The 27,500-nt window shown below is 45.1% G+C and overlaps 2 protein-coding genes across 3 annotated transcripts in view; both read right to left on the bottom strand.

The window, feature by feature from the left end:
* The window catches only part of LOC127003915 (neurogenic locus notch homolog protein 3-like), a 60,679-nt gene extending 59,905 nt beyond the window's left edge, over positions 1–774 (bottom strand). For both annotated transcript variants that reach the window (XM_050871021.1, XM_050871025.1), the window contains exon 1: positions 474–774. The gene's annotated coding sequence lies outside the window, so the exon portion shown is untranslated. The remainder of the gene's footprint in view (positions 1–473) is intronic.
* A 3,392-nt stretch (positions 775–4,166) lies between these two features.
* LOC127003903 (neuroligin-3-like) overlaps positions 4,167–27,500 on the bottom strand; it is a 103,943-nt gene continuing 80,609 nt past the window's right edge. Inside the window, exons 6-9 of the mRNA XM_050871011.1 lie at positions 11,274–11,480; positions 8,470–8,624; positions 7,690–7,805; positions 4,167–7,393 (exon numbers count right to left, since the gene is read on the bottom strand). Of these exons, the coding sequence (XP_050726968.1) occupies positions 6,549–7,393; positions 7,690–7,805; positions 8,470–8,624; positions 11,274–11,480 (1,323 nt within the window). The 3' untranslated portion in view covers positions 4,167–6,548. The remainder of the gene's footprint in view (positions 7,394–7,689; positions 7,806–8,469; positions 8,625–11,273; positions 11,481–27,500) is intronic.

The following is a 27,500-nucleotide window of genomic DNA, read 5'->3' as shown; positions in this document are numbered from 1 at the left end:
CGTGGGCGGCATCACACGTATTTGTTGCCTTGGCTAAGAATGTCGTTGTGACCTGCTTGTTTGTATGCATTCTCCAGAAAGCTTAGTGATGAGAGCAAATACATTTGAGTAAACAACAAACAAAAGCCATTTCTTCATGTTTCGTCCCAAGAAATCTGTCATTTTATATTTTATTTAATTTACATTTTTTTTTTTTCCAGCAGGGGTATGGTGAGTGGTCTCCAGGGCAACGCGAGGAGCTGTAGCACTTGGAACGCGACATTGGCGTGGATGCTTTGCTTGTTGGCAGAAAGGGTGAGTTAAGTGACATGGTCTTTTACTTTTTGTGTTATTTTGTGTGTTTTTGTGTTATTCACTGTTTTTGAAACTGTATAGTGCTATTTATATACATAGGGACATGTTGATTCAGATCGACGTGTTAGGATAGAGCTGTGTCTAGTATGTGGCAAGAAAATAATCTCCAGAGAACTTACTTTTTTAATGTAGTTATTGTTTTGCTGCTGTGTTGGGGTGTCTAGGCGAGACTCATACTCGTATTCGTGCAGTAGATCATGCACTTGGTAACTTGTGATTTGTAACACGTTGTAATATTCCTTTAATAACTCACGGCGTCGCTTGACATCGATGGGATGTATATCGACACAGAACAGGCGTGAACTTTGAAAAAGGTTGTTATAAAGCCCACTCTTCCCTTGGCACAGGCTTTGAAGCGTCACGACGTGGCTACCTTCCGCGCAGCAGCATGGCAGTGCCGGTACTGAGGGTGACGACACTCATGTTTCCCTATGTTGATCACTGCTTCACTGTGGCCCACCTGCCGCAGGTGTGCTGCCTCTGACTCACGTCACAACCCACCCCACCCCCTGCCACCGCCACCATGGTTCCATACCGTCACCAGCACCCCTCCTCCCACCAGCATAAACACTCCTCGCCCCCATTCCCCTTATGCATCCCCGCCGTCATACACTCTCACACCACTATTACATCACCACTCCACCACCTCTCTTCTTCACCATCATGCTGGCCAATCCTACACCTTTCACCGTCAATCATCACCATTATCAACTTCCCGTGCACCCAGATGCTTAGCCACTACCATCACCAGTCCCAGTTCCAACCAACTTCATTATCGCTGTCATTACTTTCATCTTCACTCATCACTATAACCTCCATTCTCAGCCAATGGTATAACCTTTATTCAACCACGACCATGGATGTCTTTTCCGACAGCATTAATAGCTACCCTATAGTACCACTATTCCTCCCTTTAACACCCTCTCTGCCACTCCAAGACGCTCTAGCACTATGTTTACATGATTAATCGTTTCATGAATAAAACATTTTTTACTTAGAAGCTAGAGTGAACACACGTTATAATGCAGCAGCCCCTGAACCCTTGGACTGTGTAGCATCACTTTCATGGCAGTCAGAGAGGTTCGTCTGCCTCTCAAGGATTGGGTACGGTTGGCTTGAGTAAGGATAGTCTTCGCTTAAATAATCAAAACCAAGTGGAAGAAAGACTCGTTAAATCGTGTAAAAGATCGGTGTGCAATTTTAAGAAGCAAAGGAGGGGATGATGATGACTGAAGTGAAGTGTTTTGATCAGGTATTTGAATATATTTGAATGAACATATACAGTATTACACGTGGTGCTAACATTTTGTCCATGATCAGTGAACAAGCAGGGAAAAATAGTTCACGAGGAGAAGCTCTTGAGGTGGCGGTGTGCGGCTTGTCCTTTGTTGGCCGCTCAACCCGGATGGCGTGTCCCCGGCGGCGCGACGGGAAGGACGCCGACCGTTTATAGGTGACAGAAGGAACTGCCACCCGAGGCTAAAGGTTTAATTAAGCTTGTCTTGAGTGTGTCTGGCGGGGACGGAGACTGCAGCTTTCGGGGACTGTTGGGGACACGTCTCTCCACAAGTCACTGTGTGTGTGTGTGTGTGTGTGTGTGTGTGTGTGTGTGTGTGTGTGTGTGCGTGTATATGTAGTTTTTTCCGTTTTCAAGTCAGTCATAACCATATCTGAGTTTTATTCTCTAAGGGTATGTATAACCTTAGAAGATCTGGGTTGCTCTAACTGGATTATATTTTAGAAGTTTTTTCCCCTCTGGATGGGATGAAAAAATGTTATACGCTAAATGAAGTATCAGATTCCATATTTTTTTTTACGTCTTGGCCTATTGCGCCGGTAGGCTTCTTCCCGGTGGATCCTGAATTCCTGATGGTCGGTCCAAGGCTTCTTCCCGGTGGGGCCTGACGGTCGGCCCAGCCCGTTCTGGCGCAGGCGAGTGTTTATAGTGGCGCCATCTTGCATTGGCTCATGCTGCCCTCCCGGAGCTCATCTTTAATCCTTGAATCTAGAGTCCGGGTTGATAGGTGGTCTTCTGGACAGCATGTGGGTAGTTTTAAGCCACTCGGCGGCGGCTGAAAAATCCCAGCTTGGTGGAACCGGTCGGGGATTGAACTCGCGTCCTCTTGAACGCGGGGCCGTCTCGCTATCCGTTCAGCCACCGCCTCCCCATATATGGAGATTTTCGATTTATTGCTTTAAAAAGATGGCGAAAGATTTTTATTTTATTTTCTTACCATTTTCCTTAAAAAAATAAGTATATAATTGCAACTGGAAGAAAGAGATACATACAACAGATCTCATGCCGCCAACACCATTACTCGCAGGAACTCGAGCTCATTAATCGCTCACACTGCAGGCCTGACAAACCTATTTAGCCGGATGTGTGTTTAATGAGGACCTGGAGTGTGGTTTATGGCCGACCGGTGAGGTGGGCGTGCGGGCGGCGGGGTGTTAGCTGTGCCACATACCGTCGAGGGTCTGGCTGTTTATTGATCTTATGGTAGACATCACCCAAGGCGCGGAGACCGTCACTATCTAACAGAACAGCCGCACGTCACACGGAGGCCTTGGTATCTGTTGCGGCCACCCGAATGACATCCATTTAGCAAAGTCCAGCATTATTGTGTACATTAATCTATCCCTTGAGTGAGAACGCCTGGTGTCTCTAGGTCCGCTTCTTTGGTTTTGCTCCGAGAATACCACGAGGTTTGCATATGTTCTTTTATTTGTTATATTCATTGCTTATCAAAGTACGAAACATATGAATTTTTTTTTTTTTATGTCACCGATCCATGATTTTTTAATTGTAAAGTTTAAGATATATTCTACCTGTCGTTATCTTTTGATGTCATGCATATCTGTTGATCTCTCTCTCTCTCTCTCTCTCTCTCTCTCTCTCTCTCTCTCTCTCTCTCTCTCTCTATATATCTATATATATATATATATATATATATATATATATATATATATTTTATATATATATATATATATATATATATATATATATATATATATATATATATATATATATATATATATATATATATATATATATATATATATATATATATATATATATATATATATATATATATATATATATATATATATATATATATATATATATATATATATATATATATATATATATATATATATATATATATATATATATATATATATATATATATATATATATATATATATATATATATATATATATATATATATATATATATATATATATATATATATATATATATATATATATATATATATATATATATATATATATATATATATATATATATATATATATATATATATATATATATATATATATATATATATATATATATATATATATATATATATATATATATATATATATATATATATATATATATATATATATATATATATATATATATATATATATATATATATATATATATATATATATATATATATATATATATATATATATATATATATACAGACACGATGTATGTGTTTGAGCAGTGTCTGTGATCTGAATATATACGTGTGCAACATGGCTTCACTATTCTACAAAACTTGTTCACCGAAAGAAGGGATCATGGCACGGGAAATTCTGTGTTGTTGATGGCATAATAGAACTACTCCAGAGGCAGTGGTAAAACTTTTGTCTCAGTTTGATATTGTTTTGAAAATGTTATGCTATGCTTGTTTCAGTATAAGATAACTATTTGAAGCGCACATAAAAAAAAGTAACATGGAGGCCCACATTTTTTGATTGCCCACTGAGAAAAGATTTAAATGATAGTCGTTCATATAAACATTCATTTATTATTATCGACACTTGTATAAAATAATTACTCTTACAATTAGAAAAGCACCGTCACTCCAGTTCCTCGAGGTGCACAAAAAGCTGTACAGACGAGTGGTCTCCGTAGCTCTCAGATGGGGCGAGTGACTTCAGGCGAGCGAGTGTGGAAGGGGGACTTGGAGGGCTGAAAGAAAGACAGTGTAAAGGGGGAGAGGGCGAATGCGGATTGGAGAGGGAAGGCGTTTGAGACCAGGTTGAGGGAAGGCGTGTAAGACCAGGTTGTAGATAACACGTATGAAGAGGAGACAGAAGAGGTAGGTTGTGTGGGATGGTTATGGTTCTGTTGCGAGCATGTTAAATCTTTTAGTGGAACGGTTGTTTTTGGTAGGAAAGACGAGAGCAAGGAGAGGCAGGATAGCTCTCTGCTTTATAATGGATTACGTGTGTATGTGGGGGGGGGGGGGGTATGACTGTGGTGAGAGATGAGATAAATAGCAAAAGGGATGTAGTTCATGGTGTATTTTGGTTGAATAGTAACGTAATGAGAGGAAGGAGTGTTCTAATTTGCAGGGGAATATGTGGGTAATGAGGAGGTAGATAAACTGTGATGTCTCGGAAACAAAGGTCACGATAAGGGCGATGAGGGGAGTAAAGAGGAATTAGGAAGTGATGGGGGCGAGGAGCACCAAAAAGTGGGACGTAATCCATAACACATCGCTCGACACTGCCTCAAAGAACCCCATGTGATGCTTCAGCCGAGACCAAAACGGAGGAGGTGGAGATGTTGGGAAGCATTTATATTTTCTTCATGTAGAATTATTATTGAGCTTCATCCCTCAGTTCTGCGTCACTCTCATCCTATGGGGGCCTGACGAGAGGCTCCTCTTGTTGAAGACGCGGGATGGGTTGCTAGGAGGAAGGAATGAAGAAAGGAAGGACGAATGGAAGAAAGAAAAGTGTTAGGGAAGAATGAAAGAAGAGATAAATAAGAAAGGGAGTTGAGGAAAGAGGAGGTGGAGGAAGAGATGGAAGAAGAATGTGAGAAAGGAAGGGAAGGAGTAAGGAAAGACGAAAGAAAGGAGGAAGGACATATTGTACAAGATGGGGTTTGTGTGTAGAGAGGGTGGCTCTGAGGGGCGAGGTTCTCTAACAAAAATAATAACACTAAGGTCCAAATACACATACACTCGCACACCACTTTGTCTCTAAGCTCCATCACACCTACAGGACACTGCGGCAGAAGGATGTGCAGCCCTCCACTACAGCGAGCTAGTGATCCTAAAGCTTGACTCGACTGGCAAAGTAAACACACACACACACGCACGCGTCTGCACTTCACCAGAAACCTTTTCATTAAGAAGTATCCAGGCCTTGCTGAAGTGATGGTGGACACAAAAATTTATATGTAGATATATTATAGTATTCCGAACATTTACACAACATAAAAACATAAACATGTAGGTCCAGGTTCACTTTGTGGTCCGGTAGGAAAACAGATTTCCCGATGGGAGTGGAGACAAAATTGTTGCCACGAAGCAGACGAGCTGGGCGAGGAATGACTTGAACCCGGAATGATCCAAAGAGCCGGCATTTTTCCTTAGATTTGATTGATTTTATTGCGAAAGACTTTGTTTTCACGTTCAGATATCAGTAATACCAGTAACTCAACACGCTGTAATTACCGATTAGAAGTGATATTGTATTTCCCTAAAGAGTTTAATTTGCCCAAAGTTTACTTGAGTAACAGGATGCCTTTAAATCGAAAAAGTAAGCACAGATTGTTCCACCGCAAGTCATAACCTTGGCTTTTTGTAACGTGTTGGACTGATCATAATTCTTATTCACATGTTTATCTAAATATATTCCACGGGAATTATCACTATGTAAACATTATAATATTTCCTAAATATTTTTCGACGAATTTCATCTTCCTGCTTTACAAACTACGTATTGCAAGTTTTATATCAAATAATTCTATTTCTGAACCGAGTTTTTCCAGTTTGGGTCGTGTACACAAGGATAAGTCTGATACTGTCTGAGCAGACACGAGAGGCGATCGGAATCACTCAGATGAACAGGATGAAATTCCTAGTTCCTCTGGTTCGTGTGTATTGTCTCGCTACACTACTGATAACTGTTGCGCCAAATAATAACAATAATTTAGAACTGTCACAGAACCATTTCACTAGGTAACATTATTATGAAGACCGTAGCCACTCACATCTGAGGTCAGCCAACACTCTTAGGTCCCTGTCTATGAAATACTTCACTCAGTTACTGGATAACATCAGCCCATCACAATCAACAGTAAACATAAACACTGATACGTTCGGCGCCAGCAGTCACGAGAACGCTCCACATGCTGCTCGCCGGGCCAGACACAGATTCAGACGTGCAGGTCGGGGGTGTCGTCGTGGCTGTAGGAGGGCGAGAGTTGAGTATCGACATGCGGGTTGTAATTGGACAGATTTTGTCTTTGTCCGCTGCGTCTGGCTGCAGTGCCGTTGTGGGGTTGCCCAGAGGCGGACATCAAGCATTGGCTACTGGGCGCGCAGAGGTTTGTGTCCTCGCCACTCTGGCAACTGGTAGTGTAGTCTGGAGGCCACTCGTGTTGCGCGTCCCCTTCGAAGGAGGTGGCCAGACTGCTACGGAGAGTGGCCGAGGAGCGCAGCGTTCCGTAATGCGAGGGTGAAATGGGCTTGCAGGGGTCGCAGGTCGGGTGGAGCTGCACCTCGTTGCCACTGTCACTGCTGCCGTCGTGAGTTGCCTTGCTAAAAGGTTGACGTGAGCTGTCCCGGCGGTAGTACACGGCCGCGAACACTAGCAAGTTGAGGATTAGGAGTGAGCAGCCGATAGCAACGGTGAGGCTGAGCGCTGTAGTGTACGGGAAGCCCCCTTGAGTGTTGGCCTTCAAGTTGTGATCCTCGAGGGGACCGGTCACGCTGCTGATGTTGACGATGACTCGCTCGGTGGGCAGCAGCGTGGTGTGGGTTGAGGTGGAGGCCTCGGACGTGGTCGGGGCTTGGGTAGTGGGCGGCGGCAAGAAGTTGCTGGACAGGTTGGTGGGTCGCGTGGGCCCCGAAAAAGTGTCTGGTTGGAGATAGTTTGGCAGACGATGGAATGGCGAGTCTGGTCCATAGCGGGACCCCACCTGCTCGAGGCCCGGCACCAGCCAGGACCAAAGGGCCACGCGGGCAGCTCGGTAGTGGTCACGAACGCGGCCGCGAGTACCTATGGACGACAGGAAAAGTGTTAACCAGAGCTAGACATGGTGCACAAACTCATGCAGGGATGCTTAAACTGAGTTAACATGAATACCTGGAAAGTAAATACTAGCATGCTGTACATTAATCTCAAATTGATTATATCTCTTAACAAACGAGTCAAACGGATCGTCAACGGTCCCTACGAGTACAGGCTGGGGTTGAATACTTGAATCTCTCAAAAAGTATGAAGTCAAGGTGGGTATCTGAATAAAAAAGGTGTCAGACGGTTGCACAAAAGAAGAATAAACAGGGTCGTCTTACCTAGATCGAGATACCTTTTGTGGACTGGGTCGTAATCAGTCCAGTTCTGGGTGCGGTACCTCTGTCTTTCCCTTTCCCGGGCGTACGGGTCTCCGGCGCCGCTCTCGTTCGGATTTCTGGTGAGACAACACTCATCTCAAAAGGTACATTAGGTTGACCATGACATACCTAAATTCGAACCTAACAGCTGACATGCCCTCGTCTCAAACTAATACATCATTGCTCTTAGTTATCAACACCAAAACATTGCCATCATCATCGTATCTTTCTCCTCCTCATTTTCCTTCTCCTGCTGTGTTACCTCACCACGTTTCCTGTATTTTTTTTCAATTATATGAACAAATATCCCTTCGGTTATTCTCAGTTACCTGCTAGTATCCTTTCCACAATCCTCCGACTCCTGACTTTCTCTTCCATTACCTTCTAGTTCCTTCTGTTCCAAGACTATCATTCAACTCAATCAATTTCCCCTCTTTGCTTCCTTTTCCATAATCCTCCAATCCACCATTTTCCTCTCATTGTATCCCTTACCCGTCAATTTCCATTCCATTCCATTACCATGCAAAACCCGTTAGTTTCCTCTCGTTGTTTCCCTTCCCTTGTTATCCCTTCTTCACTGTTTCTGCCCGTCGGTTTCCCTTTCATTAAATACTAGTTCCTTCAGTTTCCACCAGATTATCGTCCAATCTTGTCACTTCCTCTTCGCTGTTTCCATCCCTTGTCAGCTCCCCATCTACTGTCCCCAATCACCCGTCCTCCCTCCAACTCGTGGCCACTCACCCGGTCTTGATGAAGTTGGTCCACATGGTGATCACGGCCTCACTCAGCGTCACTTCCGTAGTCGTGAAGTTTAGGCCAGCGGAGAGAGGTCCCAGAGTTCCCAGGGGTGCCCCGAACACGTACACAAGCTCGTTCAGAGGCAAGATGGGTCCCCTCTGTTGGGAACAGGTAACCCTTAGAGCGAGACTGTGTTAAATTAATTAAGTGCACCTTTTGTGCTGTGGAAATTGCCTTCTGTCGTGGCAACAAGGATGAAATGCTATAGCAGTCTACTTTAGGTTCGTGTGGGTTTGTTGTGACCATAGTTTGGGCCTGTGGCTTGATTTTCGTAAGGCAATGTCAGAGGAGTAAAAACAAACAAACAATAAAAAAACAAGTTATTTGAAAAGAGAATAAAGGCTGGATGTAAGTCGCTTTTCTCTAGTTTTGGCTGCTGCCATGACACTTCTGGCACTTAAAGAAATATAACTTCAAAAAAATATGCACGTTAATCACTGTTCTGTTAATTAGATAAACATTCAAGGCCACAGTTCTGTTAGTCGGGGGAAAATAGACATTACATGATTTGGAACGAGGGCCAAACACTAAAGGGATGCTGCTCCCACTAAGATGAGAGAGTCAGCCGAGCCCTGTGACCTCCCTCCCCGAGACTCCCGTGTTTGGTGTGACTCACGGACTACTGACGCTCGTTACGGCCGCCAGCAAGGTTATGGCTGCCGCGTTGGCCTCGGTGCTCTTTGTTTGCTCCGTTAGGGCTTGTTTGGCTGCGAAAAACATCCATTGAACTTTTAAAATAATTGTACATTGTTAGGGCTGTCTCCAATAACGTGGCCACGCTGCTTACTTTTGTTCCAACAGAATCAACACGGGGGCCATATACGTAATGCTGCGTGTATGTGTGTGTGTGTGTGTGTGTGTGTGTGTGTGTGTGTGTGTGTGTGTGTGTGTGTATTTCCTCTCCTAGCATAGCGTGGTGTTGTGTGCATGTTGTGTTGTGATGTGGTGGCTGTTTTTTTCGAGTTTAACTATCAGACCGTTAACACTGTGCCTGTTGTTGTAGTCTGCTACGCTCTAAACTAACGCGGGGATAATTTTCACTTCGTATTATTGTTATGTCGAACAGCATAAACGTGAATTGAGACCCGTATATTATGCGGCTCTTCTCTCTCCCTCGGCGGGGCGCAGGTATTAAGTGTGGTACTGGGTGGAGTGGCTGGAACGCAAGATTTGCCGGAACGTTAAGTATGTGATATTAGGCATTCTTTATTATATTGGCCTCGATCTGAATCCGGAACATGGCAGTCAGCGTCCAGCTCTGCCGTTGCTGCTCCTTTCTTGCAGGTTGGTCGATACCTGGATGCCTGGGAAAACTGAGGAAGGTGAACTGTGGTATCCTGTATGTTTTAACTGGCCTTGTCTCGGGGAGAGGGATCTCTGACTTAAGATTAAATAAATGGCACTGAACATCGAGGCAAATAAGCTTAACACACGTCCAACTTTACCATTATTCTATCACAGCAGCGGACTCAACCTCCATGTTCAGTTGCTATTTCAGCGGCTTAGTCTACTCACCGGAATTTTAGTCCACTGGCTGTTGGTAATGGCATGAAAAATCAACTAACCAGCTACATTGACCAGGTAACGACAAAAGATCGATGGGAATTCTCGTCTTGGAGTGTGGAGCTCTGCCGGAGACACCCCAAGCCTTTATAAAATACTGAGGCCGCCTGGCCACCCCCGGAAGGACACCATTAGTCTCCCCTTCAGGTTAAGTGAGAGAGCAGCGCCACTGTTCACTGAAACGTTACTTAAGAATGAAGAGAGGCTATGGCGCGAGAGGGGGAGGAATCTTTACACAAGGTGGGGAGGCAGGGAGGTCACGAGCTGGAGAAAAAAGGAGCTTAGAGACAGGAAATTGGAAACTTTGGCCTGGATGGCTTGGAGTGGGTGAGCGGCGGAGGGGGGAACGGTGGATGCCATTATATACATCTTCCTGGACGTCGGGTGGAGGGAACACTGCTGACCTGAGGAGAACCAGGAGGGGAAAGGAGAGAGTGGGAGGGGGAGGGCGAGGGATAAGGGCACTCCACTGTTTCTCTCCCTCGAATTTTTTCTGAGAGCGTACGAGGCAATTTTACGAGTTTTCGAGTATCCATAATGTTGCTCCCGCGTTCTCTGTCACTTAATTTAGTCTATTTTTTCTTATTTGTTTATTTTTGGCCATTTCCTCTCCCGGTCTTGCGTTTCCTGGCTCTTTGTTTTGTTTCCGTTGTCTGACTTTTATTTCCTGTGCGTTAGGACTTATTTCTCTCTCTCTCTCTCTCTCTCTCTCTCTCTCTCTCTCTCTCTCTCTCTCTCTCTCTCTCTCTCTCTCTCTCTCTCTCTCTCTCTCTCTCTCTCTCTCTCTCTCTCTCTCTCTCTCTCTCTTATATATTTCTCCCATTCTCTTATCTATCTTTCTTTCTTATATAATTCTCTCATTCTCTATCTATCTTTCATTCTTTCTTTCTTACACTTTCTCTCTATTTATATATTTCATTCTATATCTATCTTTCTTTTTTTCTTATATATTTCTCTCATTCTCTGCCTATCTCTTTCTTTCCTATATATTTCTCCCATTCTCTCTCTCTCTCTCTCTCTCTCTCTCTCTCTCTCTCTCTCTCTCTCTCTCTCTCTCTCTCTCTCTCTCTCTCTCTCTCTCTCTCTCTCTCTCTCTCTCTCTCTCTCTCTTCTTCCACCTCTTCCGTCCCAAGGAGGTCACAAGCAGATAATTAAGAGCTCATTTACAGCATCAGGTCACTTACAACGGGGTCAGGCTTGGCGGGACGGTAGTCAAGGACGTAGAAGAAGGAGGCTCTGGAGGGGTTGTGCAGCTGGTTGGCGGAGACAGTGACAGGGGACACGAAGGAGGCGTCGTGGAGAGCTTCGGCAGTGAGGTCCCTGATGTTGACGGGGTGTTGGACGGGGCGAGCCCAGTCTGTGTACTCGGCGGTGATGGCCAGAACGATCTCCTGTTGACAAGAGAGGGAGAAAAAAAGCGAAAGAGTTTAGGATAGGTAACAATGGCCAGCACGTTCTCATGTTGAAAAAGAGGAGAGAGAAAGAGAAGGCGAAAGTTCTGGGATAACCTACGTGGTATAACTTGAAAATGATAAAAAAATATTTGAAAGGAACAGAACCTAAACTTCACACCTCAAAAATATATGAACGAAAAAAACAGTGAGATCTCATGTTGGATCGAGGGGAAGAGAAAGCGAGAAGGCGAGGAAGTGCTTACGATAAGTTACACTGACCGGAAAGAAATGGAAAAGAAAAAAAGAAACAAAAAAAAGACTGATGGCCTGCATGTAATACCTTAACGTTAGGGAGGGAAAGAGAAAGATAGAATTTAGGACAAGTTGCAGTGACATGATCTGTAATGGAAAGAAAAAACAAGTGAAATATTAAAATGAAAGGAAATATGCTCCTGTTGAAGAGAGAGAGAGAGAGAGAGAGAGAGAGAGAGAGAGATTTAAAAAAAAAAAGCAACAGAAACGTGAAAGGGAAAACAAAACCAGAAAAAAAAAGAAAAAAAACCCACGAAAAAAGTGAGATTTGGGTGTATTGATAGGAAGAGCAGGAGTAAGAACAAAAACCTAATCCACAGATCAACCTGCCCGGAAATACCTGTGCTACTTGTTACCTGTTGTCGGAACCGGTGGTGAGGGATACTGGTTTCATGCGGTGCGGTGTTATCAATAAAATAAATGCTTGTGGTGGCTGCATAAACATCAACACACGGCGCAGAGTCGCATATTTCGTTGAACCGCTTGGAATAACACCATTTTTGTCCACTGCACCCACTTTTTTATTTACGTCGTCCACGGAGGAGTGCTTGCGATGGCCAACACGCAGCCAGGTCATAAAAATTCCATGACAACATCTGGAAACGCTCCGAAACCAGCTGTACAGAGGCTGAGCTGCCCACGAGGAAAGGCCTTTAATAAAATGTTTCCCCCTCTCCCCCCCATCTCTCTCTCTCTCTCTCTCTCTCTCTCTCTCTCTCTCTCTCTCTCTCTCTCTCTCTCTCTCTCTCTCTCTCTCTCTCTCTCTCTCTCTCTCTCTCTCTCTCTCTCTCTCTCTCTCTCGCTCTCTCCTTGCTTTCTATTTGCGTATTTGAAGTGTCCACATTTCCATTCATAGATAAATATAAAAATGCGCTGAAAAAAGTGACAGATATTCCCGTTATATTTTTCTAAGTCCCTAAAGGTTGAATAGTCACTGTAGGATCATTCTCATCCTCTGCAACTCTAAGCCTGACAGTTTTGGCGTCTGGGTTATAGTTTCTCAAGGACTATTGCGTCCTGTGTGGGGTGAATGGTGGCAAAAAAACAAAAAAAAAACAAGATGAACTCGTAATATGTTGGACTTGATTGTAGCGCCTCTCACGGTGTGCACATATGAATATACGTGTACATGTGTATTGTTAGCTCTCTCTGATTACAATGTATAGTTTGTCTAGAGTGACTATGTATTGTTTCTTCTCAGCCATGATGCGAGTAAACAAGCAGGAAAGTTGAAGGTACTTACATAGTAATCCTTCATTTTTAATATATTTTCTTTTCTATGTGTTGAAATTCATCCTGCTAAGTTTGTCCCCGATGAGGATGGTTCTAGCGGATGCCGATCAATTCTGTAATAGTTTAGGGTTTACTAAAATGATAGACCATACAGACTTTGTGAGGTGGTTGTCTCTGTGTGCGATTTATTACGTTATTGATCACCAGTTGGGGAAGAATAGGCTCTTCGCGGTAAAGTAAGTTTACGTGTAGGTTTACGTAGTATAGTCGATGTTTTCGTTATATTTAAATTTAAATTATCTTACTTTCAGTCAGATTTAGGCCGGGGTCACACACACACACACACACACACACACACACACACACACACACGAGGAGCTCATAGGAGACAGAAAAAAAAAACAAGACTCACATAGCTTGGTACGCGAACCAATAAAATCTTGACCACACGACCTCCAAAATTTCAACATTCCTTCTGCCATTCCTGTTTTCTTCTCTCAATTCCTGTTCCCTTCCTTCCTTTTCCTCCTCTTCCTCTTCCTCTTCTTCATGCTCTATCAACTCCTCCTATTTTTATTTTTAGTCGTGCATCTCCTCCTTCTCCTCCTCCTTTTCTTCCTTCTTCTCCTCCTCCTCTTCTTCCTCCTTTTCCTCCTCCTCCTCATCACGTCTGCTTAGTAAACTTTGGTCGGATTAACTTTGAAAATATTAGAGTGAATAAATAAATACAGAAAAAAATTGTGACCCTTAAATTTTTTCCCTCAGAGAATATGCATTTGAGCTACATGTGCAAGTATTATTTTTTATGAGCATATGAATAATTACAAGCAACATTAGTGTGAGTGGATGGACGTTGCTGGTATAATTATTTAGTAAGATAAGGAGGAGGCAAAAAGTGTAGAAGAAGCAGAGTAAGAAGAAAGATATAGACAAGAGCAGTAGCAGGAAATAATAAGCAGTAAGAGAAGTACCACCACCGTCACCACCATACCAACACCACAGCAGTACCATGACCAGCACTACCACCATACCACCACCACCACGACCACTCACTTACTATACCACCACCACCACCACCACGACCACTCACTTACTATACTACCACCACCACCACCACCATTACCAGTACCATGCCACCACCACTCAATACCATGCCATCACCATCCATATACCGTCACCATCACCGCTATACAACTACCGTCATTATACCACCACCACCACCACCACCACCAGTACCATGCCACCACCACCACTACCACGCCACCATCACCACTATCATGCCACCACCACTCACTACCATACCACCAACACCCATATATCATCCTCACCACCACCACCACCACTACCTCCGAAAAGTGGGATATGAAATGAAATCCAAAGAAGACTAAACCATGATTATCAGTCGGTCTCGTTGCGTAATATCTGTTCAGGGCGCCACTATAAACACTTGCCTGCGCCATGACGAGCTGGGGTCGAACACCATCCAGGCCCCTCAAGAAAGCCTACCGGACCAACTTCATCAAGACCGGCTGAGCATCAAATATATCTAACAGGGTGACGATTCTTGGTGACAGTTTTGATTCAAAGTTAGCATCTAAATGTCACTTTCGTTCATTTGTATATTCTGCCGCTTAGAGGCTTGGAACAATTAGAATGACATTTAAAGCCTGGAACTCTCTGCCTCTTGAAATATGCAATGCAGAATATATAATCTTAATCAAGTCGAAAGTGGATTCCTCTATTTTGCAGCGGGAACGTTATCATACATAATTAACCCTCAGTGGATAGCGTGACGGCGCCGTGTCCTGGACGACGCGGGTACGCGGTAACACAAGCCGGGATTTTTCAGTCACTGCCGAGTGGCCTAAGACTACCCACATACTATCCAGAAGACCACCTATCAACCCGGACTCTAGATTCTAGGATCACAGATGAGCTCTGGGGGGTAGCATGAGCAACTGCAAGATGGCGCCACTATAAACACTTCCCTGCACCACGACGGGCTGGGGCCGACCATCAGGCCCCATCAAGAAAGCCTAACGGCGCCATAGGCAAATACGTAAAAGAAAAAATAGATAAAATAAATTAACTGAATGTCATAATTTTTTCAAACAGATTGTTTTCTGTTAGATTCCCTTTGCCGGACTTTATTTATTTTTATTACCTACCTTCTACTTTATTCTCTTTATCCTTGATTCTGTGTGTCTTAGGTGCTTCGGGGCTACAGACTTTGTAGTAACTTCTACTACGTATTTATACTCCAACGGCTCTCCTTATTGCGCTATGTGAAAAGAGAAAAGGGGACGCAAATTTGTCTCCCCCACATCACACCAGCACCTCTGCCCCCCCCCTCCACCTGTGTATCGCCACCACCACCATCACCATCACCATCACCGTCAACAACAACAACAAAACAAACACCAACAGCAACAAAAACAAACAAACAAGCAAATAACCATTATACTTTAGTGTGATCTAGGTTAACATTTGCTCTTTTTATGATTTTTTTTTATTTGACATGGATTCACTTTAGAGTTAGGAAACTGTGAAACGCAGCCTGACCGTTTCCCAATTCACTGATGTATACATTGATTATTTTATTGCAAGATCAACCTAACGCGGAATAAAGGTTTTCAATATGGGTGTTTACATTATTACATTTTGTTGAGCGTTGAATTGTGTTGTGATTTGTTTTGAATTTCCTGTGAATCTGTTATCGCTTATTGCTGTGTGTCATATCGCTGCAAAGGTTACCAGAGGCTGATGGGGAGAAAAAGACGGAGAGGAGAGGAAGAAAACGAGAGGAGAATCGCGCGTCATTGATTCATTCACGGTTTCTATTCCAGTCCCGAAGAAAATGGTCGTCAATTGATTTCTGATACAGAGCGATGGTAATTTTTTTTGTTTGATGAAAGGTGCTTCTTTCTTCTTCTCTTCCTTCTTCCTTCTCGTCCCTTTTGTTTACGTGTTTGTTATTTTTCTTATTAGTTCATTTTATTTTTCATTTACTCTTCTTCAACCTCCACGTATGATTTCAGTCTCGCATAATTCACCTAATTTGCTCTCTCTCTCTCTCTCTCTCTCTCTCTCTCTCTCTCTCTCTCTCTCTCTCTCTCTCTCTCTCTCTCTCTCTCTCTCTCTCTCTCTCTCTCTCTCTCTCTCTTGTGTGTCATTTTTTTCTCTTTCGATCATTCTCTCTCTCTCTCTCTCTCTCTCTCTCTCTCTCTCTCTCTCTCTCTCTCTCTCTCTCTCTCTCTCTCTCTCTCTCTCTCTCTCTCTCTCTCTCGTCTTCACCATCACCACCATCATCGTCATCAATATTTCGTGTCTGCTGATCGGCCTAATTATCAGATTCATGTTTAGGGCATAATACTTCGTTCTACAATTTCGAACTGTAAAATAGGCGCTGTTTACTTAATCTTGCTGCAAAGACTGAAGCAAATATTGATAGGGCCAACAATTGACTGAATGATCTTTTTTTTAGTTTTCTTTTATTCTCGTCTTTTTTCCATTAGCTTAATTAATGCCTTAACTATAAAAAAAAATATATATGTATTTTATGATGTTTTTTGGGGCACATAATTTAGGAGCGATATGTGGTGTAGATTATTATTGCATTATGGAAGGCCGCAGAAACAAAGGATAACTATTATGGTTGCCTGAGAGAGAGAGAAAGTACGGCTGACTCAGTGACACGCCAGTCCTCGTAGACACACCGACTTGGTCGGCTCGGCTGACGTCAGCCGATATAGTCGGTCTGTCGGCATCCTCCCCATCATGAGCCGTCACCCGACAAGGGCCCGTAAACTCCTCCAAGGATAAACAGATAAGTAAAAATCAAATGGAAAAAAGACACACACACACACACACACACACACACACACACACACACACACATACATACATACATACTTACATACATACATACGTACATACTTACATACATACAGGAAAGAGAGAGAGAGAGAGAGTGGTAGGCAGTCAGCCATTTTTTTTCTCTTATTTGTCGTCACCTCAAGGCTGGGGACACAGGCCGTCAGGGTCAACTCCTCGGAGGGACATATGTGCTTGACCCTGACGGCCTGTGTCCCCAGCCTTGAGGTGACGACAAATAAGAGAAAAAAAATGGCTGACTGCCTACCACTCTCTCTCTCTCTCTCTCTCTCTCTCTCTCTCTCTCTCTCTCTCTCTCTCTCTCTCTCTTTCCTGTATGTATGTAAGTATGTACGTATGTATGTATGTAAGTATGTATGTGTGTGTGTGTGTGTGTGTGTGTGTGTGTGTGTGTGTGTGTGTGTCTTTTTTCCATTTGATTTTTACTTATCTGTTTATCGCCGAATCTGTCCTTCAATATGTTTACATGTTTGTCTGTATGCATTAAATTTTCTCTATAGCCCTCCAACACACACACACACACACACACACACACACACACACACACACACGTCTTCTCCACATTTTCACCACAACTACGCGGAACAGTCAGGATAAAAGCGGTTGATTGCCCAATTAACTTCAGCCATGGGAAACTTTTGCCGTCATTTTCTTCATTTTATTTTATTTTCCCCACACTGGACACTGTCGGGGCGGGGACGCGTGACGCAGGGCAGGAGGCAGCCAGCCTACCGACCCACCAGACCACTAACTCCCACTCCCTGCATGCTCGGTTCTCCGCGCTGGGTTCTCCGTATCGGTCGGTCGTGCCGGGAGACTTCCACGTAGGGACGACCAAGGTTAGCTGTAACGGGACAGTCTATCCAATTAAAGGTGTGTTCGCCGCCTGTTTCCCTTCACCCTTTCAATTATTTTTCCTAACCGGAGTAACAGTAGTCTGAAAAATTGAGGTACTGTATAGAAATGAGGAGAGATTGGTAGTCATTCTTTGATTCGACAATAGTTCTTTTCTCTTTTTATAATACGAGTGCTTATTGTAAAGCTGCTTAATATTTCACGGCAGTAGGGCTATAGCAGGTAGTGTAATGGAGCTGCAAATTAAACCTGAGATATTGGTCCTGATATTTTGGTTGAAAAATGAGTTTTGATTCACTGGTTTCCCCAATCGTCGTCTGGATGGAATTTGCTTGACGGTTATGGTGGTGTGGTTGGGGAGTGTGTTGTTTATGGAGTTGGTGTTTCAAGAGCTGGTGGTGGTGGTCACAGTCGTAGTGGTGGTGGTGGTGAAGGGGGAATAGGTGTTACTGGTGGGCATGGTGTTGATAATCAGAGAGATTTAGATGTTAGTGTTGGAGGCATTGATAGTGGATGTGGTATTATATTTGTTGTTGTTATTGTTGTTGTTAGTCGTGGTGGTGGTGGTGAGGGTGGTGGTGGTGGTTGTGGTGTTAGTAGTGAAAATGTTGGTGACGTTACATAGGTAGTGGTGTTGATGATCCAGTTAGAGGTGATGGTGATGATGTTGTTGGTGATGGTGGTGGTTGATGGCATTGCAATCGGTGGGGATGCTGTTGATGATGTTGACGGTGTTGTTGTTATAGTGGTGGTGATGGTGGTGATGGTATTGACGGCGTTGTTGTTGTTGTTGGTGGTGGTGGTGGTTGTTGATTGAGAAATTGTTGCTATTGTGTATTTTGATTTAGGTGATGTTGGTGGTGGTATTACTGAAGATGATTTTGGCACTCTTAGTGGTGGTGAGGCTGGTGATGGCGCTTGTGGTGTTGGCGGTAAAGGAGGATGGAGGGGTGTGTGTTGGGTGGGTGTTTCTGGACCTTCTAACACTTCATAGTTATTACAGCGATAGGGCCGCCCCTCGACAGGTGGTCCATTAGTCGTGTCATCAGCCCAGGTATAAGCGTAGAAAGGGAAAGGACGGCCCCCCCCCCCCCCCCCATTAACCTTTCACCGCCACCACCACCGATACGCTCTCCTCCATCAGCCCCTCCCCCACCACTACACTCACCCACATCACCACCACCACCACCACTTACAGCACTTGTCTTCATTTGCCATTAACTAATTATCTCCTTTCCTCCTCCTTCACCTTTACCCCTTCCTCAGGTATACTGGCAGATCCTCCTCCTCCTCCTCCTCCTCATTGTTTTCGTTATCACAATTTCTACGTTATCATCATCCCTTTTCCTCATATTCGTTATCATTATATTCGCTTCATAGGTAGTGGTGTTGATTATCCAGTTAGTGGTGGTGATGGTGGTGATCTTGTTGGTGTGGGTAGTGAGGTGGGTGATGGTACTGAAATTGGTGGGGATGCTGGGGATGATGTTGACGATGTTGTTGTTTTTGTTGTAGTGTTGTTGTTGTTGTTGGTGGTGGTGGTTGTTTTGGTGTTGGTGTTGTTGGTGTTGGTGTTGGTGTTGTTGGTGTTGGTGTTGGTGCTGTTGGTGTTGGTGTTGGTGTTGTTGTTGGTGGTGGTTGTGTTGGTGTTGGTGTTGCTGGTTTTGGTGTTGGTGTTGGTGTTGTTGTTGGTGGTGGTTGTGTTGGTGGTGTTGGTGTTGGTGTTGGAGTTGTTGGTGTTGGTGTTGTTGGTGTTGGTATTGGTGGTGTTGGTGTTGGTGTTGTTGGTGTTGGTGTTGGTATTGTTGGTGTTGGTGTTGGTGTTGTTGGTGTTGGTGTTGGTGTTGTTGGTATTGGTGTTGGTGTTGTTGGTGTTGTTGGTGTTGGTGTTGGTGTTGGTGTTGTTGGTGTTGGTGTTGGTGTTGGTGGTGTTGGTGGTGTTGGTGTTGATGTTGGGGTTGTTGGTGTTGGTGGTGTTGGTATTGGTGTTGGTGTTGGTGTTGTTGGTGTTGGTGTTGTTGTTGTTGGTGTTGGTGTTGTTGGTGTTGGTGTTGTTGGTGTTGGTGTTGGTGGTGTTGGTGTTGGTGTTGTTGGTGTTGGTGTTGGTGGTGTTGGTGTTGGTGTTGGTGCTGTTGGTGTTGGTGTTGGTGTTGTTGTTGTTGTTGTTGGTGGTGTTCTTGTTGGTGTTGTTGGTGTTGGTGTTGGTGTTGTTGGTGTTGGTGTTGGTGTTGTTGTTGGTGGTGGTTGTGTTGGTGTTGGTGTTGTTGGTGTTGGTGTTGGTGTTGTTGGTGTTGGTGTTGGTGTTGTTGGTGTTGGTGTTGTTGGTGTTGTTAGTGTTGGTATTGGTGTTAGTGTTGTTGGTGTTGGTTTTGGTGGTGGTTGTGTTGGTGTTGTTGGTTTTGTTGGTGTTGGTGTTGGTGTTGTTGGTGTTGGTGTTGGTGTTGTTGTTGGTGGTGGTGGTTGTGTTGGTGTTGGTGGTGTTGGTATTGGTGTTGGTGTTGTTGGTGTTGGTGTTGGTGGTGTTGGTGTTGTTGGTGTTGGTGTTGTTGGTGTTGGTGTTGGTGTTGTTGGTGTTGGTGTTGGTATTGTTGTTGGTGGTGGTTGTGTTGGTGTTGGTGGTGTTGGTGTTGGTGTTGTTGGTGTTGGTGTTGGTGTTGGTGTTGTTGTTGGTGGTGGTGGTTGTGTTGGTGTTGGTGGTGTTGGTGTTGGTGTTGGTGTTGGTGTTGGTGTTGTTGGTGTTGTTGGTGTTGGTGTTGTTGGTGTTGGTGCTGGTGTTGGTGTTGTTGGTGTTGGTGTTGTTGGTGTTGGTGTTAGTGTTGTTGGTGTTGGTGTTGGTGTTGGTGTTGGTGTTGTTGGTGTTGTTGGTGTTGGTGTTGGTGTTGGTGTTGTTGGTGTTGGTGTTGGTGTTGTTGGTGTTGGTGTTGTTGTTGGTGTTGTTGGTGTTGGTGTTGGTGTTGGTGTTGTTGGTGTTGGTGTTGGTGTTGTTGTTGTTGTTGGTTTTGTTGGTGTTGGTGTTGTTGGTGTTGTTGGTGTTGGTGTTGTTGGTGTTGTTAGTGTTGGTATTGGTGTTGGTGTTGTTGGTGTTGGTGTTGGTGTTGTTGTTGGTGGTGGTTGTGTTGGTGTTGGTGTTGTTGGTTTTGTTGGTGTTGGTGTTGGTGTTGGTGTTGTTGTTGTTGGTGGTGGTTGTGTTGGTGTTGTTGGTTTTGTTAGTGTTGGTGTTGTTGGTGTTGTTGGTTTTGTTGGTGTTGGTGTTGATGTTGGTGTTGGTGGTGTTGGTGTTGGTGTTGGTGTTGTTGGTGTTGGTGTTGTTGGTGTTGGTGTTGTTGTTGTTGTTGTTGGTTGTGTTGGTGTTGGTATTGTTGGTGTTGTTGGTGTTGGTGTTGGTGTTGTTGGTGTTGTTAGTGTTGGTATTGGTGTTGTTGTTGTTGGTGTTGGTGTTGGTGTTGTTGTTGGTGGTGGTTGTGTTGGTGTTGGTGTTGTTGGTTTTGTTGGTGTTGGTGTTGGTGTTGTTGTTGTTGGTGGTGGTTGTGTTGGTGTTGGTGTTGTTGGTGTTGGTGTTGGTGGTGGTGATGATATTGTTCATTCCTACGTCACTATCATCTTTTACCTTCACGATTGTCTGCATCATCTTCACCATCGTTATCGTATATCCGCCAGGGAGTGATGATACCAGAGAAGAAAGAGGAGTGGGTGGTGATGGTGGAGAAGGAGGAGGAGGAGGAGAAGGCAACACACGACATCCAAGAGAGGGCAGCGTACTCTAGGTAAGGCCGTATCTGGGCCTTGTAGTGCAGGAGCCTCCCTTTTCTGTTGAGGAAGCGGGCGACACTTCGCAGGCAGGAGACTGTGGGAGGCTTTTTGGGCAATGTGTTTGATGTGGCTGTCAAATCGAAGCCCTTGATCCACTTCCACTCCAAGAATCTTGACGGATTCCTGGAGTGGGAGAGGAATGCCGCCAAAGCGTAGCCTCCCCTCCACTGCTGGCCCGGCAGTGGGGGATCGAGAGACCACCATTTCCTGGGTCTTCTCTGGGGCAAAGGTCACTTGCCAGCTGGCACCCCACTCCTGTAGCACCCTCAGCTGCTGATTGACCTCGTCAGCAGCTCGCCCACTGTCTTGTCGGGGGTAAATGCAGGAGAGAGTGCAATCATCAGCGTAAGCTGAGACTGCTGGCAGCTGCCGGAAAAGGTCGTCCACGTAAATGTTCCACAGGACTGGCCCCAGCACTGAACCCTGTGGCACTGATGCCTCCCCTGGCAGGGACTCGGACACCTGCCCGTTAACGACGACCTGGAGCGTCCTTCCTTGCAGATAGTCTCCCAGGAGCTGAAGGGGGTCGCCTTGGACACCCTTTGCGCGGAGTTTCTCGAGGAGGCCACCGTGCCACACTCTGTCGAAAGCACCCGCTATGTCCAGGGCCACTACGACAGTGTCCAGGCCGTCGTCAAGGGCGTCCTGCCAGCTCTTGGTGAGAAGCATGAGCAGATCAGAGGTGGACCGGCCAGGTCTGAACCCAAACTGTTGGTCCGAGAGGAGGTAATCGTCCTTGAGATGGTGACAGACTATGTCTGCCACAACCCTCTCGAACACTTTCCCCACCACAGAGAGCAAGGAGATGGGCCGAAGATTTTTTGGGTCAGACCTGGAGCTCCTCTTGTGGACGGGAACCACCCGACCCTCTTTCGACGCTGATGGCCAGATGTTTTCCCGGAGGCAAGCAGAGAAGACTGGGGTGAGAGGGGCAGCCAGCTCGTGGGCACACTGCTTCAGCAGGTGCGGGCTGAGGTCATCGTGGCCGGTCACGTTCTGGGTGTCCACTGTCCAGCCCAGGTGCTCGACCAGCACCTGTGTCACCTCCACTTTGGTGAAAGTCTCCTCGCACTGCTGTACCAAACAAGGCGGTGACTGCCTGGGTCGTCCACCTTTATCTTCCCGGGCGAAGAGGCTGGCCAGCAGCTGGGCTTTCTCCTTGCTGCTGGTGGCCACCGTCCTAGCCTTGTGAGAGGAGGGATCGTGTCCTGGCGGCTAATCCCATACCTTTCCTTGACAAGGGACCACCAATTCTTGTTCCCTACCCCTGCTCCACACAGCTTGCGCCTCATGTCCTCTTCTCACTTTCGTATGGCTCACTTGCAGGTCACCACCATCCTCCTGCAGGACGCCCGGTGCAAGACTCTCTCTCTCTCTCTCTCTCTCTCTCTCTCTCTCTCTCTCTCTCTCTCTCTCTCTCTCTCTCTCTCTCCCCACACACACACACACACACACACACACACATACACACACACACCATTTATTTATTTCCCCGAAAAATCCAGAATCCCGGAAATTAAGTAAATCTTAGCCCGTGATGCATTTGGGAGTGACCCGGCTGGCTGAGGGCTTCGTAAACATTTATCAGAAATACTCGCTGATGCACCGATCATCGAAAGGGTAAATAGATGCCAGCAATGACAATCGAGGGGTTCAGTTATTTCAAAGGTAATTTAAGTACGGGGCATAACCTCTCACATTACAAAATGTTTAAATATATAGTGTATAATGTAGATTTGCAATACAGTCATGTCAAATGAGTATAAAAATTTAAAATCTTGTCTTTAATCAATATCATTGCCAATCTTCCTGTATCATTATCTCACGCGTGCTTCGTTAATATTCCCATATCATGCAAAACATCATCGCCATCATCATCGTTGCATCCTTGCATGATACAAGCAAACACAAGACAAAGAAAGAAGTGAAGTGTGTTCAAGTGCATGAGGAAGTAGCCTCATTACGGGCAGGAGCAGTGCTCTAGGCTACAGCGATACGGAGAAGCGGGTAACCCAATGCAGCTGCACAGCTATAGAGGGAGAGAGCAGCGCTAAAATGAAAGGAAGGACTCGATCAGAGGATTGGGCTTTGACTCCATCCTATCTTTACGAGTAGTAAATTTTAGATCTCGAAATTCAATTAAGGTCGGAAGTGTCTTCATTATTACTGTTTCTTTTTAGCCATCCGGTGCCTAAGGGGATGGAAGCGACTCTGTTGTATTCTAGAGGGGAGAGCAACGCGAATAAGTGGAAGGGTAACGAAGTTAAAATAGAAAGGGAAGAGGCGGAGATGGAGGGTTGGGGGACCGGCGTTGGTGTTGCCGAGGCCGCGAGTTCTGGTCCTTTTCCATTTTTTTTTGTCACAAGTGTACGTGTGTATATATATGAGTCTAAATAGTACTTTATAATATGTGACATTTCGTGTCAAGAGAAGTAAGGTGGATAGCATGGGTTTCATTCAGGCAACAACACTTACATGCCATCAGCTGGCCACTGTACAAAACGATAATATAATATGGCGGGGCACGTGCGGCGATGAACAGAGAAAACAAACGACACAAAATGATAAGGCGAACGAATACATATTTTCTGACGCTATTACGGAGGAACAAAATGACAGAAGATGTTTTGTTCCCTATTAGCATGACAGAGGAGTGATGATGGAAAATGGCAGTGCGAAAAATATTGTTGAAAAATGAGTTGATCGAGTATGCGGAAGGGGTGACGCAGCGAAACAGTCAACCCCCTCCTCCAGCAGCTGCCCCCCCTTTTATTTTTTACAGTAAATGGAACACCTCAAGAGCAATAATAAAAAATAAATAAAAAATAGCCCGCTAATTCGCTGCTCCTGCAAAGCGGTGGCTGAGTGGTTAGCGTGCTGGGCTCACATTCACGGCGCCATGGACAATGTCGGTTCGAATCCCCATGCTACCACCTGGGATTTTTCAGTCACCGCCGTGTGGCCTAAGACTACCCACATGCTGTCCAAAAGTCCACCTATCAACCCGGACTCTAGAAGAAACCGTCCAGTGAATAAAGAATGAGTTCCGGGGGGCATGAGGCATGGCATGAGCCAAACAGAACTGGCGCCACTTTAAAAAAATTGCCAGAGCCACGCCGGGCTTGGGCCGACCATCTGGCCCGTGAAGAAAGCCTACCGGTGCAATAGGCAGGGATGTAAAAAAAATAAATAAATAAATAAATAAATAAATAAAAAAACATGGGTGGCCAAAAGAGAAATCAGTTTCGGATGGAAAGGTGTTTTTGATATTCCCCTCTTGAAAGAGTTCAAGTCGTGGACAGGAGGAAATACAGACAAAGGAAGGTTGCTCCAGAATATACCAGTGGAAGGAGTGAAGGAATGAAAATACTGGTTAACTCTTGCATAAGGGATGTGGATAACGTGGGGATGAGATAGCTTAGAAAGTGTTGTTCAGCGGGGACACGGGAGGTGTGGAGGCATGCAGTTAGAAAGCTCAGAAGGGTAGTCAGCATGAAAATCTCGATAGAAGAAGATATAGAGGCAACATTGCGGGGAAGTTTGAGAGGTAGAACACTGTCAATAAGAACAGGGGAGTTGATGAGACGAAGAGCCTTTAATTACACTGTCCAAAAGGGCTGTGTGTGTGGAGTCCCCCCTCACATGAGATTCGTACTCCATATGAGGACGTACAAGTCCCTTGTATATGGACAGCATCTGGGATGGGGAAAAGAACTGGTGGAGATGATACAAAACACCTAACCTCGAGGATGCTGAGTTAGTACGGACAACGCTGGTCACTCCATCAGAGAGGACCTGAATACGTGATGAAGGTATGTATGAGTTTCACCAGTCGTTTGTAAGTGACAACAAAAAAGGAAAGAGGAAGCTCCTTTACATATGCCGTTGTTTATGTGATGAAATTTGTCTTGTCTAGCTCCTGTTGAGGGATTATATGTAAAAACCAAGGGACTTTCACCAAACTATTATGCATGTTATGAAAGCAGAATAGAAGAGCATTGACTGTGCCCTGTTATATTCACAATATTCTCTAATGGGCTGAAGGAAATGTGTTCCTAGCATAACAGTTTAGAAGACATTCCTCTCGGATAGATAGAAAAGAAGGATGGCGAGTGTGAGGGCAACTACCAACTTAGCGGGCGAACGACCGGGGCACTTCTGCCGCCCGCCCGCATCTTGCCGTTCGAAGCCGTTCAACTACCGAGGCGCAGCGAACCATCTGCTACACTCCCGCTGCTCGTTCGCCTGACGCCATTCGACGCCTCGGTCGGCTGAACCACCGAGGCTTCTCAACCCGCTGTGGGAGGCGACTTGGCGGGCACCAGCGCCTTCCTTGTCAGACAGCGGCCGGGCCTCGCTCTGAACACTTGATTCTACTAAAGCTCCAGCCCTGCTCTCACTCGGGTCAACTCTGATACCGTGGGCTCGTTCTGGTTGCCTTACCTCTCTCCTCTCCACGTCCTGGATTCCCGTTACTGCTGTGAACCTGACGCCCCTTCTCCTCCTGCGCCTCCCTCGTCCACCACGTCTACACCACTTCAAGGACGAAGCTATGCTGCCTCGTCATTGCCACTTAAAGGACAAGACGCCCCGAAGAGGAAGAAGCCGTGCAACGGGTCATTGCTGAGTCCGGCGTGCTGAAGCCTTCGTATTGGAGACTTCAGATTGTGAGGCCTGTTTTAGGGTTTTCTACTTTATTTAAAGTAAACTGGTGTCTAACCATTTATCTTGTTTGTTATCCCTTCCGATTACAGCACCCAACCCTGGAACCTTGACAGCGAGGTAACTGTAAATATCCTCCCTTTGTGGACTGGTGATTACGAGAGCACATAACACAACAGAAAAAGACAATGTAGAGCAAGAAAACTAGAGAATGACCTTGACAGCGAGGTAACTGTAAATATCCTCCCTTTGTGGACTGGTGATTACGAGAGCACATAACACAACAGAAAAAGACAATGTAGAGCAAGAAAACTAGAGAATGAAAAAAACCTGTTGCAGAGGAAAAAATGCCTTGACACATTATCCTCCTCTTTCTTTTCCTCCTGCGTGGTTAAAAGACTGGCTCACTGGAAGAAAGCAACGAGTTCTACTCAACGGGAAGGCCTCCGAGTGGCTCCCTGTGATAAGTGGAGTGCCATAGGGGTCAGTGCTGGGCCCCATACTCTTTATTATATATAGCAACGACCTTGATCTAGGATTAAAATCCAAACTTTCTAAATTTCGTGACACCAAGGTGGGAGGGAAGGCCCTCACGATAGCAGACTGAGAAGTTCTCCAGAGAGACCTGAACCAGATCAGTGGTCGGAAAAGTTGCAGATGTCCTTCAAAACTACAAAATGTAAAGTAATGCACATCGGGTCCAGAAATAGCAACCACACATACCACATGGGTGGTGAAACACTACAGACAGTGCAGGAGGAAAGAGACCTCGGAGTCGCTATCAGCAGTGATCTGAAACACGCAAAACACTGCAAGTCCGCCTGCAAGAAAGCTAATACTATGCTCGGATTTATAGCGAGGAACTTCGAATACAAGACGCTGGGAGTTGTGTTATCCTTGTACAATTCTCTGGTATGACCCCACCTGGAATACACCGTGCATTTCTGGTCTCCTAACTACAAGAAAGACACTGAATTAGTCGAGAGGGTACAGCGACGCGCTATGAAAATGATACCGTCATTGAGAACGCAACCTTACGAAGAACGACTCAAGCGACTCAACCTCTTCACGTTGGAAAAGAGACGACTGCAGGGAGACATGATATCAGTCTTCAAGTACATGAACAAGTTAAGCAATGTTGATCACTCCAAACTCTTCACGCAACAATCTAACCCGTTAACAAGAAACTACGGCAAAACAGTTCAAGCCAAGCAATGCTTTACGGATATCGGCTGGAGTTATTTTTCGAAC

This window comes from Eriocheir sinensis, chromosome 3 (genome assembly GCF_024679095.1).
Source record: "Eriocheir sinensis breed Jianghai 21 chromosome 3, ASM2467909v1, whole genome shotgun sequence".
Classification (NCBI taxonomy): domain Eukaryota; kingdom Metazoa; phylum Arthropoda; class Malacostraca; order Decapoda; family Varunidae; genus Eriocheir; species Eriocheir sinensis.
This window is presented reverse-complemented; position numbering and strand designations above follow the sequence as displayed.